This window comes from Bemisia tabaci, chromosome 7 (genome assembly GCF_918797505.1).
Source record: "Bemisia tabaci chromosome 7, PGI_BMITA_v3".
Classification (NCBI taxonomy): Eukaryota; Metazoa; Arthropoda; class Insecta; order Hemiptera; family Aleyrodidae; genus Bemisia; species Bemisia tabaci.
The window spans coordinates 7,087,192-7,102,410 of NC_092799.1; the positions used below are offsets into that span (position 1 = coordinate 7,087,192).

At 39.1% G+C, this 15,219-nt stretch overlaps 1 protein-coding gene across 1 annotated transcript in view; it reads right to left on the reverse strand.

Moving 5' to 3' along the window:
• Window positions 1–4,965: 4,965 nt before the first annotated feature.
• LOC109032661 (G-protein coupled receptor 158 smog) overlaps window positions 4,966–15,219 on the reverse strand; it is a 193,281-nt gene continuing 183,027 nt past the window's right edge. Inside the window, exons 11-12 of the mRNA XM_072302120.1 lie at window positions 14,070–14,195; window positions 4,966–10,666 (exon numbers count right to left, since the gene is read on the reverse strand). Coding sequence (XP_072158221.1) covers window positions 10,442–10,666; window positions 14,070–14,195 — 351 coding nt within the window. The 3' untranslated portion in view covers window positions 4,966–10,441. The remainder of the gene's footprint in view (window positions 10,667–14,069; window positions 14,196–15,219) is intronic.

Genomic DNA, 15,219 nt, shown 5'->3' on the forward strand with positions numbered 1-15,219 from the left:
ATGGAGCAAAGAGTGTCAACTAGTTTAAAAAGTTTGCTAAAGAAGTGATTAGTGTTAAATCTTCAGTTTTTAAGGCACTATATTTGCCATCGATTTTAGATTAACCTAACACACCTAAATCTGTGCATCATCCCATTTTCTTTTTAATCTTGTCCCCTGTCGTCTTGTTATCTTGTCCTCCAATTACCGGAGGACGGGAGAGGAGTGCCGATGGTATGCTTTCATTGCGTTTCCGGTTCTCTTCTCTCTCTCTGTCTCCTTTAATACGGTCACACCATTTTACATTTCTAACCCTTGTCACTTGTAGTTTAATATTCTTTTATAATGTAATGTATTTGAATTGACCAATGAAAGAAAAATGAAATAATAATAATATAAAAAAAAACTAGTTTAAAATGTTGATATCTTGCAATGGCCGACGCACAGATATATTTTTCAATGATGTACCTTGGATTTTAAGTAATCCGTGTCATTGAATCAGTTGAACGTCAGTTAAATTTCATTTATTTGCATCATTTGACATGTGTTGCTCGCGTATAGCCCTTGAAGCGCCACTACAAATGTCACAAACGGAAAGAACACAATATGAAAATAGAGCTAATTGGAAGACGGCGCAGAGATACAACTATTCGTGCTTGATGGATGTCAGTGTTGCATCTGAAAAATTGAAGGCGCGATGGTGCGAGCTGTGAATTCGCGATGTTCCGCAGCTCCGCTTTAGGCTGCCAATGAGGTGTCGAGAGAGAAGTTAAGAAACGAGGCTCGATTATTACGGCTTTCCTATTTAAGGCTGTGTTGCTCATACAGTCTTCAAAGCACCGCTAAAAATACAAATAGGACAAACTGAAACAAACACAGTATGGAAATAGAGCAAAGTAAAAGGAGGCGCATTGATGACGGCGCAGAGATACAACTATTCGTACATGATGGAGATCCGTGTCGCATCTGCAAAATTGAAGGCGCGCTGGCGCTATGCGTGAACTCGCAATGCTCCTTTCTATGCTGCGAGTGAGGTGTCGCTCCGATTCGAGAGAAAAATTTAAAATGCCCGATTTCGTCTCGACTTTGTTGTTCCTCAACTATTTCGTATTCTCTTTTCAATTTAAGGTTTGATTCTTTTTTTAATGCACAAATATTTATACAGACCTACATCTACGGCTCGTATGTACCGCGGTCCCTCACAACTCGCGTGGCTAGTTTTTTTAAACAAGCCTCCTGTCAATTTGACCGGGCTTCAGCATCTTAAGGGTTAATGGAAATATCCTTAAAATATGACAGCACCTTGATCGCCAAAAACTCTGGATTCTTAAGGGGAGCCAAAAGAAGCCATTCACAATCAGTCAGTGAATTTTAATAAAATTAGGTTATGTTTAATCTTGCAAAATTGGGCTTCGATTGTTCAGTGATGTCCCAAATGACGTCTCGTTCTCTGGATAGGAAATTTATCATCCTTCATCCCAAATAGATGTCGTTGCAACGCTCTTAATTTGAATGTTGCTATGTGGAGTTTACGCTCTCATTCCCCGGGCCGACCAAATAAATTTTTCATTCCGGGAAAATATGATGCAATCAACTTGCACATTCCATGATAATTAGTTCTTGAAATTTTTGTATAGGATTCCTTCAAGTTCGAGTAGATTTCTGTGAAAATATCTGGGAAAAACGTTTAAAAATTCTCGAGGAAATCCACATGACATCAAATATTTTTTTGGAAAAGTCCAGATTTTGTTTCGTCATTTTTTTTCCGAGTGCTCCAGAGCTGTCTTCATTATGCTTATTGATCAGGATGGGAAGCACGGCATATGATTTGAAATGAATGCAGTTTAAAATTCGTCCGTAAAAACCCAACGTATGACCCAACATGCATGCAATAACGAAGAATAACGCCCTCTTATTTAATTGAAAAATGCAAGCAGTCAAGCTCCATTTGGAAAAAAGGAGTTCCGGCCATCTCATAGAAAATCTCGCGGGGAAAATTTTGAATAAGCGTATACTTTTTTTTTTTTTTTTTTTTTTTTTTTTTTTTTTTTTTTTTTTACCTACTTCAAATAGCCCACGAGAGCTAATCCTCGCGCTTTAGTCCCGTGCCCGTCCCCCCTCCGTCCCTACAACCAGTCCTCTGGAACCACCCGCGGAAAATGTTTCGCCGTTTGCTAAAGATGCATTTAACAGGATGGCATCTATGCATCATAAAGTTTCGCATCACACCGCACCACAATTCAAAACCATGACTACATTATTAAATTCCGAAACTTGGGCGCAAAATCCTCGATCAATCATTTTCGCCTTTCAGGTGTTGAAAGCTCACCGATAAGTTTCCCGCCAGTCGAGGTCAGACGATCGATTTTAGACAAACTTAATTCAGATATCTTGATTTGTCAAAATCAACTCGGTAAAAATTAGCGCACGGTGTGGCAAAAGTTTCCAATTAGATGTGCGCTCCGAACCACTGGAGGTGCAGGTTTTCTGGGCAATCAATCTTACGCCATCCGTTAGGTAGGTAAGTCGTTGCGAGAGTTGGGGGTGTGTAACTTTTGAGACGGAAACCCCGGTGGTGCCTTGATACTCCTCGTTTTAGCCAGCAAGTTTTCTCTCTCGAACTTTCGACGAGGAATTACAACTGACTTTACAATGTTACTGAGATTGCGTATAATTCGTACGTTTACGGTGAAGTGAGTGAAAGCAGATCAATATATTTGTATTTGATAAAGTCGAGCCAAACCCTGGTAAAAATTGGCGATAGGAGCTGCGTTTAAAAATACCATAGGAGTTCTTATAGCCGACTAAAGATGGCTAATGAAAATCATATAGCTGACTGTAGAAAGCGGAGCAAATCATATAGCCGGGCTAAACGAAGCTATAAAAAAGTAAACAGTCGGGCTATAGCTCCTATCGCCGGGCTTTACACTTTATTGCCATTGGCTATAAAAGACTATAAGAAATTATGTAGAAATTCGTGTGCTTTGGAAATCATTAAGTTTGATACGAAGCTACCTTAATATTTACAAAACACACGTTATATTTTCCTTTAAAACATATTTTTTTTCGTCAATTAAAATGAGAATAGTCCAGTCTATGCAGAGTGAGAGAACATTTCAAAAGCATGAGTTGAAAAACGCTGACTCCGCAAGATTAAATATTAGAGCCTAACACAAAGCGGAGCGGAGACGCTCTGGCGCCTACAAATCTAACAGGGATACTTCACGCATTGCGCAATGCGTGAAGTATCCCTGTTAGGTTTGTAGGCGCCAATGCGCATTTCGCGCTCTCGGCCCGCCCGCTTCGCCGCAACGTGCCACGGCGTCTGAAGCAACTATTTCACACCAGAGGTATTGCACAGTATCATAAGAAATTGAAGGCGCTCCAACATATTAAGAATGACAAGCATCCTTCAAAAGTACGGGGCTTTCCTCGCAAAATAAATCAAGATACTACAGCACAAAAAGAGAGCGGTAGTCCAAAAACTAACGAAATCCTAGTATCCGTAATTAGTAACGTTTAGCATAAATTTTGTCGTCTGGCTGTTGCTTAATCGCTATCGGCTGTGAAAGGCTATAAGAAATTGTACAGTCGGCTACAGAAGCTATTTGAAATCTTTCAGCCGGCTTTAGGTCTATAGTATTTTGGAACACACATTCTACTGCCAATTTTTACCAGGGAAGGGTCGTTAAGGTGATTCGATGGACGCCTTTTCTTTTGCCAAATGACATATGCGATGTATTGCATCGATCACGTTTTCAGCAACTCTTCTTTTTTATCCAATTATGAGATCGCATTTCTGTTGTCACGAGATTAGTGAATTCAGTTATCAAATTTGACGAACAGATTCAACCAACGTCATAAAAGCAAGGTTTTTTGGAGGAAAACATCGCACTCGATCCTGATGTTGAAGCTGCACTCGAATGCGATATTTTTCCTCTAAAAAACCCTTCCTTTATTACTTTGCTTTTGTTTGTCGAATGTGGAAAGATAACTCTCCAGTGTCGTGACAACAGAAATGCGATCTCAAAACTTGATAAAAATTACAATTAGCAAGTGGCTGAAAACATAGGACTAAGCTATGCGATGTTTCGCATGTTGTTCTAGCACAAAATATGGCGTCCATCGAATCATCTTAAGGTGAAAACCTATACTATTCTGTAAAGCGAGAATTCCTATCCTTAGTCAGGAAGATCGTTTTTCGATTTTCGATTCTTAACACTAACATTTTTAAGAAAACTGTGTTCAAAATGTTAAATAATTTCGTAATTCAAATGGACGTATTTCTGCCGAACGGAACTTAGTGCATTATGTCGTGAACCCTGTTATGCATGTATTCTTATGGGTCTCAGGGCTCATGTCTCACTGCACATAGCTCCGTTTAGCAGAAATACGTCCAAATATATGAAATCTGGTGTCAAATATTAACCTAAATCAGCAGAGAGGCTGAAACGAGTAATACTGAAGTGGAATAAAGAGGAAGTTAGAAGTTTTTCTCATTTACGAGACTCAATTTTTTAAAGTCAACTTAAGCTCATGTTTCAGATGTCTACTGAATTCGTTTCTGGGTTGTAATTTTTTAGGCAAAAGGCGTGTGATTACCAGCAGAGCTGAAAATCACGAATTCGGTGCGTGCCCGTTGGTACGTATACCGCCTTTGCGATCGTTTTGATCTCTCACTCGATACAGTGTATCGAGTGCTTGAGTTCCCTGGAAGGTGACTGGCGGAATCGTTCTGAATCTTCGAAGCAAAAACTTACGAATGATTCAATCTTTTAATCTCTTTTCCCCGAAATTATGGCTATCTAGCCATATTTTTTTTTTATAGTAGGTATCTAATATTTTGATGAAGTTATAGTTGATTGAAGGCTTGGTTTCATAGTTTTGGTATTGTTGACCTCCTCACCTATCATCAGTATATGCATAGGTGAGAAGGAATGAAAGAAAATCAATTGAAATGAAAAGTTGGGATTGAAAAATAACAAATTATGAGAAAACTTTTTTATTTTTTTTTAAAATGGAAGTATATATTTATACTTATGTAAAAACGACAATAAAACTCGACAGGTCGAGCTCCTTTGATTTAAATAATACATCGAATGTACAAACAATAATTAGGTACTGCTATATTGTAATGAATCTTCATAGACAACAAGAAGTGACGCTTAACAAATGACAATGGGAAGCTCAAACCGAGAACAGAACCGAATAAATTACAACTGAGTCTACCTTGACGCCGCATGCCGCGCAATAGATCGAGTCAATTCGAGAGATCGGTCATGAAATTTTTCACTAAAACTGCAAATTTTGATGTTTATTTTGTTGTATTTTACATTTCAAGGGGTGCTCCTAGAAGACAATTTTACGAGGAAATCAACGAAACCATTTTTAGAACTTCAAAGTTGTGGATGAACGGAGTTGTAAGCGTTTAAAGTCGCCAAATTTTGTCCGACCTCTCCTATTAACTCGATCCACTGTGTACCGTGCTTCGGTGACACTCAATGGAAGAATAACAGTTTACCAATTCCAGTTATGATCAAAGGGCAAGTTAAATGATTAAAATCACGATCCCTACCGTGAGGGTGGCTGCCATTTGTTGTGCGTCTTTAAACCCCGTCTCAAACATTGAATAACTCAAGAATCGAATAATTATCGAAATCGCTATGATAGACGGGTTTTTTTTTTCAAAAATTCGTGTAGAAAACTTTATTCGTAGTTTTTTACCCGCTAGCATCTATAAACCATCTCCCAAACAAAACATTGAGGTTTTACGTGCGGTTGTTCTAATAGATCGTAGAAAATGCCCTTCTTTAATTGCCACCATAGTGTTGCCAATTGTGAATACTGCTCGTCGCATGTTATGGGTCCTTAGTAGGAATTCTTTCCGTCTAATAGGAAACAGTGAAATGCACACAGAATTCCATCTCCAGATTTCTAACAGTTTACTGTGGGCTAATTATTGAAATTGATGATGATTCGCAAAGCGATAGGCAAAAGAGACAAAGAGAAATTGGGGCGATCCTATTGGTGGAAGCCGGTGTTAGCAATAGAGGAAGGAGCTAGGTAATCGACTAACTAATGGCAACCGACGAAAGACTCCACAATTTGTCCATCATTTTCCTCTACAGTCTGTAACATGTAACAACTACCGACGTTTCCACCAATAGGATTGTTCCATTTTCCCTTTCTCTCGTTTATCTATCTCTGTGTCTATCAATTTCAATAATCAGCCCGTTGTGCCATTTTTAACAAGAGCAGCTGAGACGACTGAAGACTCAATCTGCTTCCACCTTCAGCCGAATCGGTCCATCCGTAAAATCCGTAGAAAAAAAGAGGAAGACGAAATAAATCCGTAGTATTATTCTGCCGTGTTGAGGAAGAACGCAGTATGAACATTCGAGAGTTGCCAAATTTTCTCCGATAAAATGTTTACTTTCTAGAAAGGTTATGAATATTTTTCCTTTAAATTTTTAAAATCTTTAGGTGAAATTGCGAACAAAATTATCTGAAAAATTGGGAGGGAATTATTCATAAATTTACCAGGAAATTCGCGTTTTATCAAAGGAAATTTGGCAACGCCTGAAGGTTCATACAGCGTTTTTCCTCATTACAGCAGTATTCAGACTGGCACGAACAAATTTTCTCCGATAAAATGTTTACTTTCTAGAAAGGTTATGAATATTTTTCCTTTAAATTTTTAAAATCTTTAGGTGAAATTGCGAACAAAATTATCTGAAAAATTGGGAGGGAATTATTCATAAATTTACCAGGAAATTCGCGTTTTATCAAAGGAAATTTGGCAACGCCTGAAGGTTCATACGGCGTTTTTCCTTATTACGGCAGTATTCGGATTGGCACGAACAAGCAACGACCAGCCGCAGCACGTCATCAATGTCATCGATGTGCGGGATTTCGACGGCAGGGGACGGTGACGTAGACGTAAGATGAGCGACAGGGTTATAAATGGTAGGTATAAAAGGTACTTGCGTTTCGAGATCGAAGCCTCTCATAAATTTCCTTATTTTGGATGTGCGCGCAATATGTTGATTGATGAAGCGTCGAGTCTCAGTTATTGCTCCCCAGCACAAAAAAGGGCTCTCCCTCTAAGCTGTCTGCGATGTCTTGTTTTTGTCGCGTCATTATTTTTACTCGAGCCTTCCGAGCGCTCAGCTGATTTCGAACACTTTTTTTGCATTCAACACGCCATCACAATTCATTCTAGGACAGTGTAAACTCAGGGCAGTTGTGTTGTGGATTCTCTTGTTATACACATCAGAAATAACGTAAATGATGGGGTTATTTGAAGAAGAGCATAACCTCCAAATTTTCAGGAATTAAGTTCTCGGTGGGATGCTATTCTTGAAGAGTGGACGCCGAGGGACAATACCAAAATTGCTCTCGAAATGTCTAATACACATTTGAATATCTGCTTTAGTGGAAGGAGGACGCTAGTTCCGAGCCACCTATCCGAGCACAGGGTGCTTCTTCAAGAAAAAACCCACGAGTAAGGGTAAGAACCAAGGTCAAAATACTGCTAAAAATAGCAGCACTGAGCAGTATTAGAATTTTTGTAGAAGAAGGACGAATCTTCCAAAATTTTAAAAAATTGGATTTCTTTCCCTACTCGAGTGACCGCAGTCTTATTACGATGACATGTAGAACATTAGTTAATTTTTGCGAACAGAAATGTGAAATATTTTCGGAGGAATCGAGTTTCCTTCGTGTTTTCTCGAAGTAAGGCTTTCGGCGGTCACGCTTTTCTTCAAACAACCTGTTCAACCAGATGCCGTTTCATTTCCACGCGGGATTAAATACATAGACACATTTGATTCAGAAAATAAAACAATTATTATTTACATCATTACCCGGAAATATTCAGTGGATTTCGGGTGGCATATAATTCGAAATTTTGCTCACATGTTTTCTGTACATATTTTAAAATTTGCAGACACGTATTATACAAGATAACAAGCATATTTCCTAATTTATATCAGTAAATTTTCAACCTCACATATCACAGGCTGCAAAGACAGAACCTTGAAACCTATTCTTTCCATTTTAAAGCGCGCTTTGTGTATGTTTTAAGTTTTTGACTTGGCAAAAGCATTGAAGAAAATATTCAACCAAATTCTGCTATATTTTATTCCTGATGAAGGTTTAAAACCAGATTTTAGATTTAAACTTATCCATGAAAATCAAAAAGAGAGGACGTAAATTTTCAGTTTTTGTGTTGAAGGAAAATTTTTGTAAGTAGTTCCAGACTCGGCAGCCACGAACCCGTAAGCTTCCGTTTTCTCATGACTAAAAACAGAGAAAATTCTAAACTTTCACAGTTTTTTCTCACCTAGGATTATTTTTACAATAAGCATAGCATTTCATGAGTAAAACTTTTGTTGCGACGCAACCATACAAAGGCATACCATACATTGCAATCCTGCAAGACCAGTAATCAATACTCGTATCATTAAAGGCACTAAACAATATTATGAACGCAGATGTTTGAAGCTCTTGAAAACGATCCTTCTTAATAATTCAAAAGATGTTTGTCAGAAATTCGCGTAAAAAAATTTCACCTAGGTACAATGAAAAAGCTGCGAAGGGAATTTTTTATGATGTTCTCAAAAAAGTTCCTTAAGCATCAGAACATGGGACCGTCACCTTCAAGTCTATAAACTAGCAGATTTCTTTTGGAAAAAGAAAGGAAATGAAAACGCAACTTAGGATTTTTCAACATTAAAATACGCATCGTCGGTGGAACTTCCAAACCACGCCACGTGTCTCGGTCTGCGACGATGCAGACTTTCTGTCATACTTTATTGGAAAACTCTGTAGTTATCGAATAAAGTATGACAGAAAGTCTGAAAGTCTGTTGCTGTCAACAGTGGCGAGGCGTGAATGATCGATCATCGATATTTTCCCATTTGAAGATATGGTAAAGAATCAAGTATTAAGCTGTTCGTTGTGAAAACCCAGCTTATCGATCCTTTCCCATAGGTTTTAATGGCAAATGAATCGATGTATCGCAAAGAACGCCACGCCACTGTACGGCAATTCTAAAAAAACTGTCATTATTTTCTTCTTCGTGCGAGGAAAATTCTGTGGAATCTTCAAAGAAATATGTTGGTTTCTTCACCTTAAAAAAATTAAAAAAGGAGCGGAGATTTTAAGACATTGCAAACGAGATACGTGATTTGGGAGGTTCACCATCGACATACAATGATTTCGGTCAATAAATAACAACGATGAGCTATCTACTACAGTCAAGTCAGTCATGTGTCTTTCTTGCAAATTACATTTATTTCAAGGACTTCTCGTAAAAATGAAAAAGGTTCTTTTCAACTAAGGGTCATATTCATAGTTGTTACTTAACGTTCAGACGTTCTCAAACAGCGTCATTGTAATGGCTTAAGGAGGTCGTAACGTCTAAAGAACGACTATGAATATGACACAAAATCGTGTTGACAGCTGCTTGAAATGGGTTTCTTAGGTTTCAACATCTTCCGACTTTTTTGAGATTTTGAAAGGATTCTGAGCGTAGATTTTCGGTTATATTTGCACCCGAGTTCAGTTTTCATGCCCCGGGTCCTAATATGAGAACCTATGCTGCCGTCCAAAGGAAAAATGCCGTATGAACCTTCAAATGCTGCGAAATTTCCTTTACCAAGACACGAATTCTTGGTAAACTAAGAAATATTTTCCGTCAATTTTCCAGATAATTTTGTCTCCGATTTCGCCGAAAGTTCCTGAAAATTTTAAAGAAAAATATTCATAGTTTTCCTCAAAAATAAACATTTCATCGGGGGGAACTGGGCCACTCTCGAATGTTCATACGGCGTTTTTCCGTAGCACGGAATCCGCAACTCAGAACGTAGTGATGCGCAGACGTTCCCGGGATTAGCCTCAGAACATTCAGAAACAATTTCTTGCATTTCAAGACGTTCTGAATTTTCCACGGACGCTAAGCGTAGATAGCTCTTTTTGCACCCGAGGAAGGAACACCTTGCTCCGGATCTGAAAGAGCGCTGACAGTTCCAGCCGAAGTAACCATCAACGTAGTGGAGAAAACACGTTACCCAGATCAAACTGTCAGGGTTGAAAGGGGTCTCTTGCCTTTCAAAATGTGCTGAATTATTCCAGACTTTGAAAGAACGCTGAGTTTGGAATTCCTTGCTTCGGATCGGAGATAACGCCTGCAAATCCGAACGACGCAACCGGCAACTCAGCATAAAAAATGTGATACCGCAAAAAACATCAAAGCGTGAGGGTTGTCGAACGGGGTACCTCGTACTTCAGAATCTTCCGACTCATCCTGGGCTTCGTAAGAACGCTGAATATGGAATCCCTCGCCCCGGACCCAAGAAAGCTCCTGTAGTTCCATACGACGCAACTGCAATGCAATGGTGCGAGAATGTTGCTGGGATCGAGGCGTGAGGGCGTTAGATTGGAGTGGGCGCCTCGGGACCTAGACGGTGAGTTCGTGCTGCTTGGCTCGTTTGGGGAGCTCCCTGGGGTTGGAGTAGGCCATGCCCTCGCTGAGCGCCGACGGGGGGTCGTAGTAGATGGCGCAGGACTGGCCCTCGATGCTGCACACGGACTCCTCGGGCGTGCGCGAGACCTCCACCTCGCAGCCGTCGCTGTGCTCGCCTACCCCACGTCCGAACCGGAACGACCGGTTCCGTAACAGGGTCTGAAACAAACGGAAATCATTAATTCTAGTCTGACAGTCACGAATCGGAGGATCCCGAACTTATGCGATGAAACGGCATCAGAGATCGGAGGAAAGAGAAGAAATACAAGAAGAGAAAGAGGAATAGCACACTGGGAAAAAAAAAAAAAAAAAAAAAAAAAAAAAAAAAAAAACATTGGATCTAGAGTCCAGACTCTTGAAAACATTGACAAGAAAAAATACTCTTGATTCAATCGGATTTTTGCTTGAATCAAAACGAAATCCGCTTAAATTAAGAGGCTTGGTTCTTGACTTAAGCTTAAATCTGATTGAATCAACAGTATTTTTTCTTGTCGATGTTTTTAAGAGTCTGGACTCTAGATCCAATGTGTTTTTTTTCCAGTGTATCTATCATATTTTTCACAAAAGAATTTATTAATTTTTACTCTTATAATATAATAAAAGTCAGAGTATTTTTGTTTATTCTTTATTTTTTTGTATTATATTTTTTAATTTTTTGGGATTGATTCCTTATGTAAATCGGAGAACCCCGAACTTATGTTTGATGAAACCGCATCAGAGATCGGAAGAAAGAGAAGAAATACAAGGAGAGAAAGATGAATAGCAGCGGCGTGGCGCGATTTGCGATATCTATATTATACAGCTACAAGCAAAATCTTGGAAGCACTATTTCTGACAAACTACCGGACCGATAAGGATGATCTTTACATGTATGTCATCTGTAATAGCTGTAGATGTGCAAAACATTATGAAACCCCAAACTTTTAATGTTTTAGAGCTTTTAAAGCTCATGTTACTTATGTCCAATGTTAATAGCGTGAGAGATATGTCGTTTCCGCTAGAAATGTCGAGGTGTGGGATTCTACCTGAGTGACTCGAATAAACTATAGAACAATAGAAAAGCTCTTGTAGGACTCCTCATTACGAGAGTTGAGGGACGGTGCATCGCTCAGGGTTCAAAGTTCAAGGTCCAAAGTATAAGTTTTTTACTCAATTTTTCCTCATTCTACAAAAACGCACCAAGTCGCATTTTCCAAAAAATTGAGTTAAGAGTAGTTTTCAGCTCAACTAACTCTTCACTTTTCCCTTTTCTCGAGTTCATCTACATGCGACTTGATGCGTGTCTATTCAACGCAGCCCAATTAAAATCCCTTTCCTTTCTCAAAGGAAAAGAAGAAAAGAAAAGTTAAATTCAACGTGCGGATGTGAATGTCAAAAAATACATTTTTTGAAATTTCAGCGCACATTTTCTGTCAAAGTATAAAAATGCATGAGGACTGGATTCGCCGAAAAATATATGCCGAATTCAACAATTTTAGCGATATATTGCATAGCATAAGAGCTCTTTTTGCATAACGATGGCTAAAGTCGAAAACCACGTACCTTGCTCACGGTTTTCAAGATTTCCGCATCTAATTTAAGATTTCAAAGAGAAATGAGCCAATTTTATCGCTTTGAATTTTCACAGAATATTCTTCGAGCAGAAGTGAAATCACAGTCGTTTTCAAAACATTCAGTACGTTGATTGGTTTTCCAATAAATTAAAAAAATTTAAAAAAAAGTATGACGAGAAGTATAGGACGTCGCAAAATGAGATACACGTTTCCCGACTTTAGCCGTCAATATACTGCCTCCATTAATACCACATTATGTACATCCACCTGTTCCTCATCATTTACAAATCTGAGTGTTACGTTAAAAATTTTGAAATCGATGCAGCTCAAACACAAAATTGTGTATTAAAGTGGAAGAACATTTTTGACTATACATATGCGTAAAGGGCCTGCGAAGCAGGCCTGAGGGCGCGAAGCGCCCTCCAGGGGGTTGGGCCGCGTAGCGGGCAGGGGGCAGGGCCCCCTAGTATCGATTACTCTGCCATTTACAACTATAAAAAAGGATCGATTGATAGGGTGCTCGCAACGGACACCTTAATCATCCCTCTATGCATCTTCATCTTCTTTTGTGTGAATTCCTCTCTGTTGATGTACATGCTGGTGTTTGCCTCGAACACCTCGGGAGGCACCCGCGATGCCGGAGAAAAATATGGCACTGGGCTCAATCGACTTGATAACGCCGCTTCATTAGCTACGTCATGATGGATGAGTCCCTGAGTATTGATCATTATCTACCTCCCTCTCGACAGGGGAGGCGATCGGGAACATAATAATCGGCACCAGGGAGATATTATTTATTGAACTTAAGCCAAAGTTGCACATAAATTGTGACGGCAACGGGGGCGGCTACGCTCGTTGCTGCAGCCAGTTCTCGGTAAAATATGAAAAATACCGATTCAAAATGCGCGTACACTGAAAAAAAACTGAAGCTGATTTAACATTCCGGATGTAAGAAAAGTGTGCGAGAACTCACAAAATGCTGAATTAACTGCTGCAGCAGTTACTTTAGCAACGTCGAGATGTAAAACTAACTGCCGTAGCGGGTAATTCAGCAGTTTTTAAGTTCTCGCACACTTTTTCTACATCCTGAATGTTGAATCAACTTTACCTTTTTTTCAGTGTACATTTTAAAATGTTCAGCGTGATGGACACATTTTTTCGGAAAAAGACAAGAAATAAACACTAAAAAATGTCACAAACCAATTGCAGTAGACGCACGGGTCGTTTAGATAAAAAGTTGGTAATGTGGGCAACGTGCATTAAAAATTAACGTGAAGCTGAAAATCTCAATACAGAGGGACACCCATTATTTTAATGTAAAGAGTTTATTTGATTTCCAAAATACATATTATTAATAGACACATTATTATTGAATATGTTTTTATTATAGTAATTTTTCGATAATAGTTTTCATAAAAATTATGCTCATATTAATTGTGCTCATATGAGCACAATTTTCCATCAAAGAGGTATGCTGTTTGGTGTAACACTAGGATGGAGCACAATGGAAGAGGTAAGCAGTGTTACTTGCCCAGATTGGCAACTCTGGGTTCGGTCCCTTTAAATATATGTAAAAAATCTAAATATATAAAAGCAGGCTGTTTCACCTGGAATTGATTATTTATGATAGATTCAAATGATGAGAGAACCGTGGTGCCAACTTGCGATAAAACTGAATTCAGAATTTAAAAATTCGTTCTGACCTGATTCGGCTCAGGAAAGTTTAAACTGTTTTTACGCAGCTAAAAATCAAATTTCTGAGGTTATCTGTCTTAGAAAATTTTAATTTGAGACAAGTAATTCTATGGATCCATATTTGTTTCCTCAGAAATATCTGCTGCACTCTCCACCTTTTGCCATTGGTTTCAATGATTGTGTTCTACGTTAGCCGAGGTTTTATTTTTGATATTTTCTTTAATTTCAAACTTCGTTATTTATTCTTTTAAAGAATCTGAAATGAAAGTTGCAATTCTACACCTGTCGTGTTAAAACTTTGCACATGATCTTACCTGCAAGGAAAATCTGCGATGGGCCACTTTACGGCCACCACGTTTCTTCGAAATGTGAGGATTGTTGTAGCGCAAGGTTTTATTTTTCAATACTTCCAGCTGCGTGTAGACTCTTTTTAGCTCCGTCTGAAACAGAAAAAGCAAAAATGGGTAAAATTTGGTTTTATTTTTACGAAAAATTACCAGAAATTCAGTCCAATATAAGCGGATGAAAGAAGGATAAAGCGCGGAAGGAAGGTTGTAGGGGAGCGCTTTAATAAGCGCTCCCCTACACAGAATTTGAGAAGGGGGAAAAAAACTAAAATTATTATCAGCCAGCATAATGCGCTATAATCACTGACTCATTTTTGCCAAAATTTTCAGTCAGGCTATATTGTTCCTCAGCCCCCAGTATGAACCTTCGACCGTCGCCAAAAAACGCACATTTCCTGGAGAACTAGTCCCTATTTTTCGTCTAAATTTTCAGAGAATATTCCTCTCTATTAATTAATTCTAGATATTCCATTTCGTAATTTGGAAGCAAAACTTCCTCAACTAACTTTCCTGAAAAAATCAATATTTCATTGGAGGGAATTTGGCATTCCGTTGCATAGTAGAATTGAACAGAATTTTTCAGTACGGAACCACTATTTCTGGCTCATTTTAGAAACAACATAAATGCCATTGGTTTCCTATGTAGGAAGGTGCTTTCACAGATGAGCCAGAGATAATGGTTCCTCGTTGCAAAATGCAATCCAACTAAAGTTAGCAATATAAATTTTTCCCTTGCTCGGATAATAACTCGGCCAAAAAGGTAGTTCAGCGGGTCGCATGTTGATTTGCTATCGATTGACCTCGATCGATGAATCTGAATCTCAGCAAGCCTTTCAATCGATTAAGCTCCGATCGATAAAGATTCAACAAACTGAGCGCAGGGCGCATTAATTCATGTTTGGGTAGATTTACGAAGGTGTTCCCGACAACAAAAGTTCCCGACTGAACCCGGCGCCGTCCTGGGATCCGTGTAGGCAACCCGCAAATCACTGTTCCACCGACGCGACACATGGTCCCTACCCCCCCTACCCCCTCCTCCCGAGCTGTTAAGTCCGAGAAGGGACGAGGGATGTGGGTGGGCGGAGGGGAGGGAGGATTTGAGTGATAGGCGCTCATT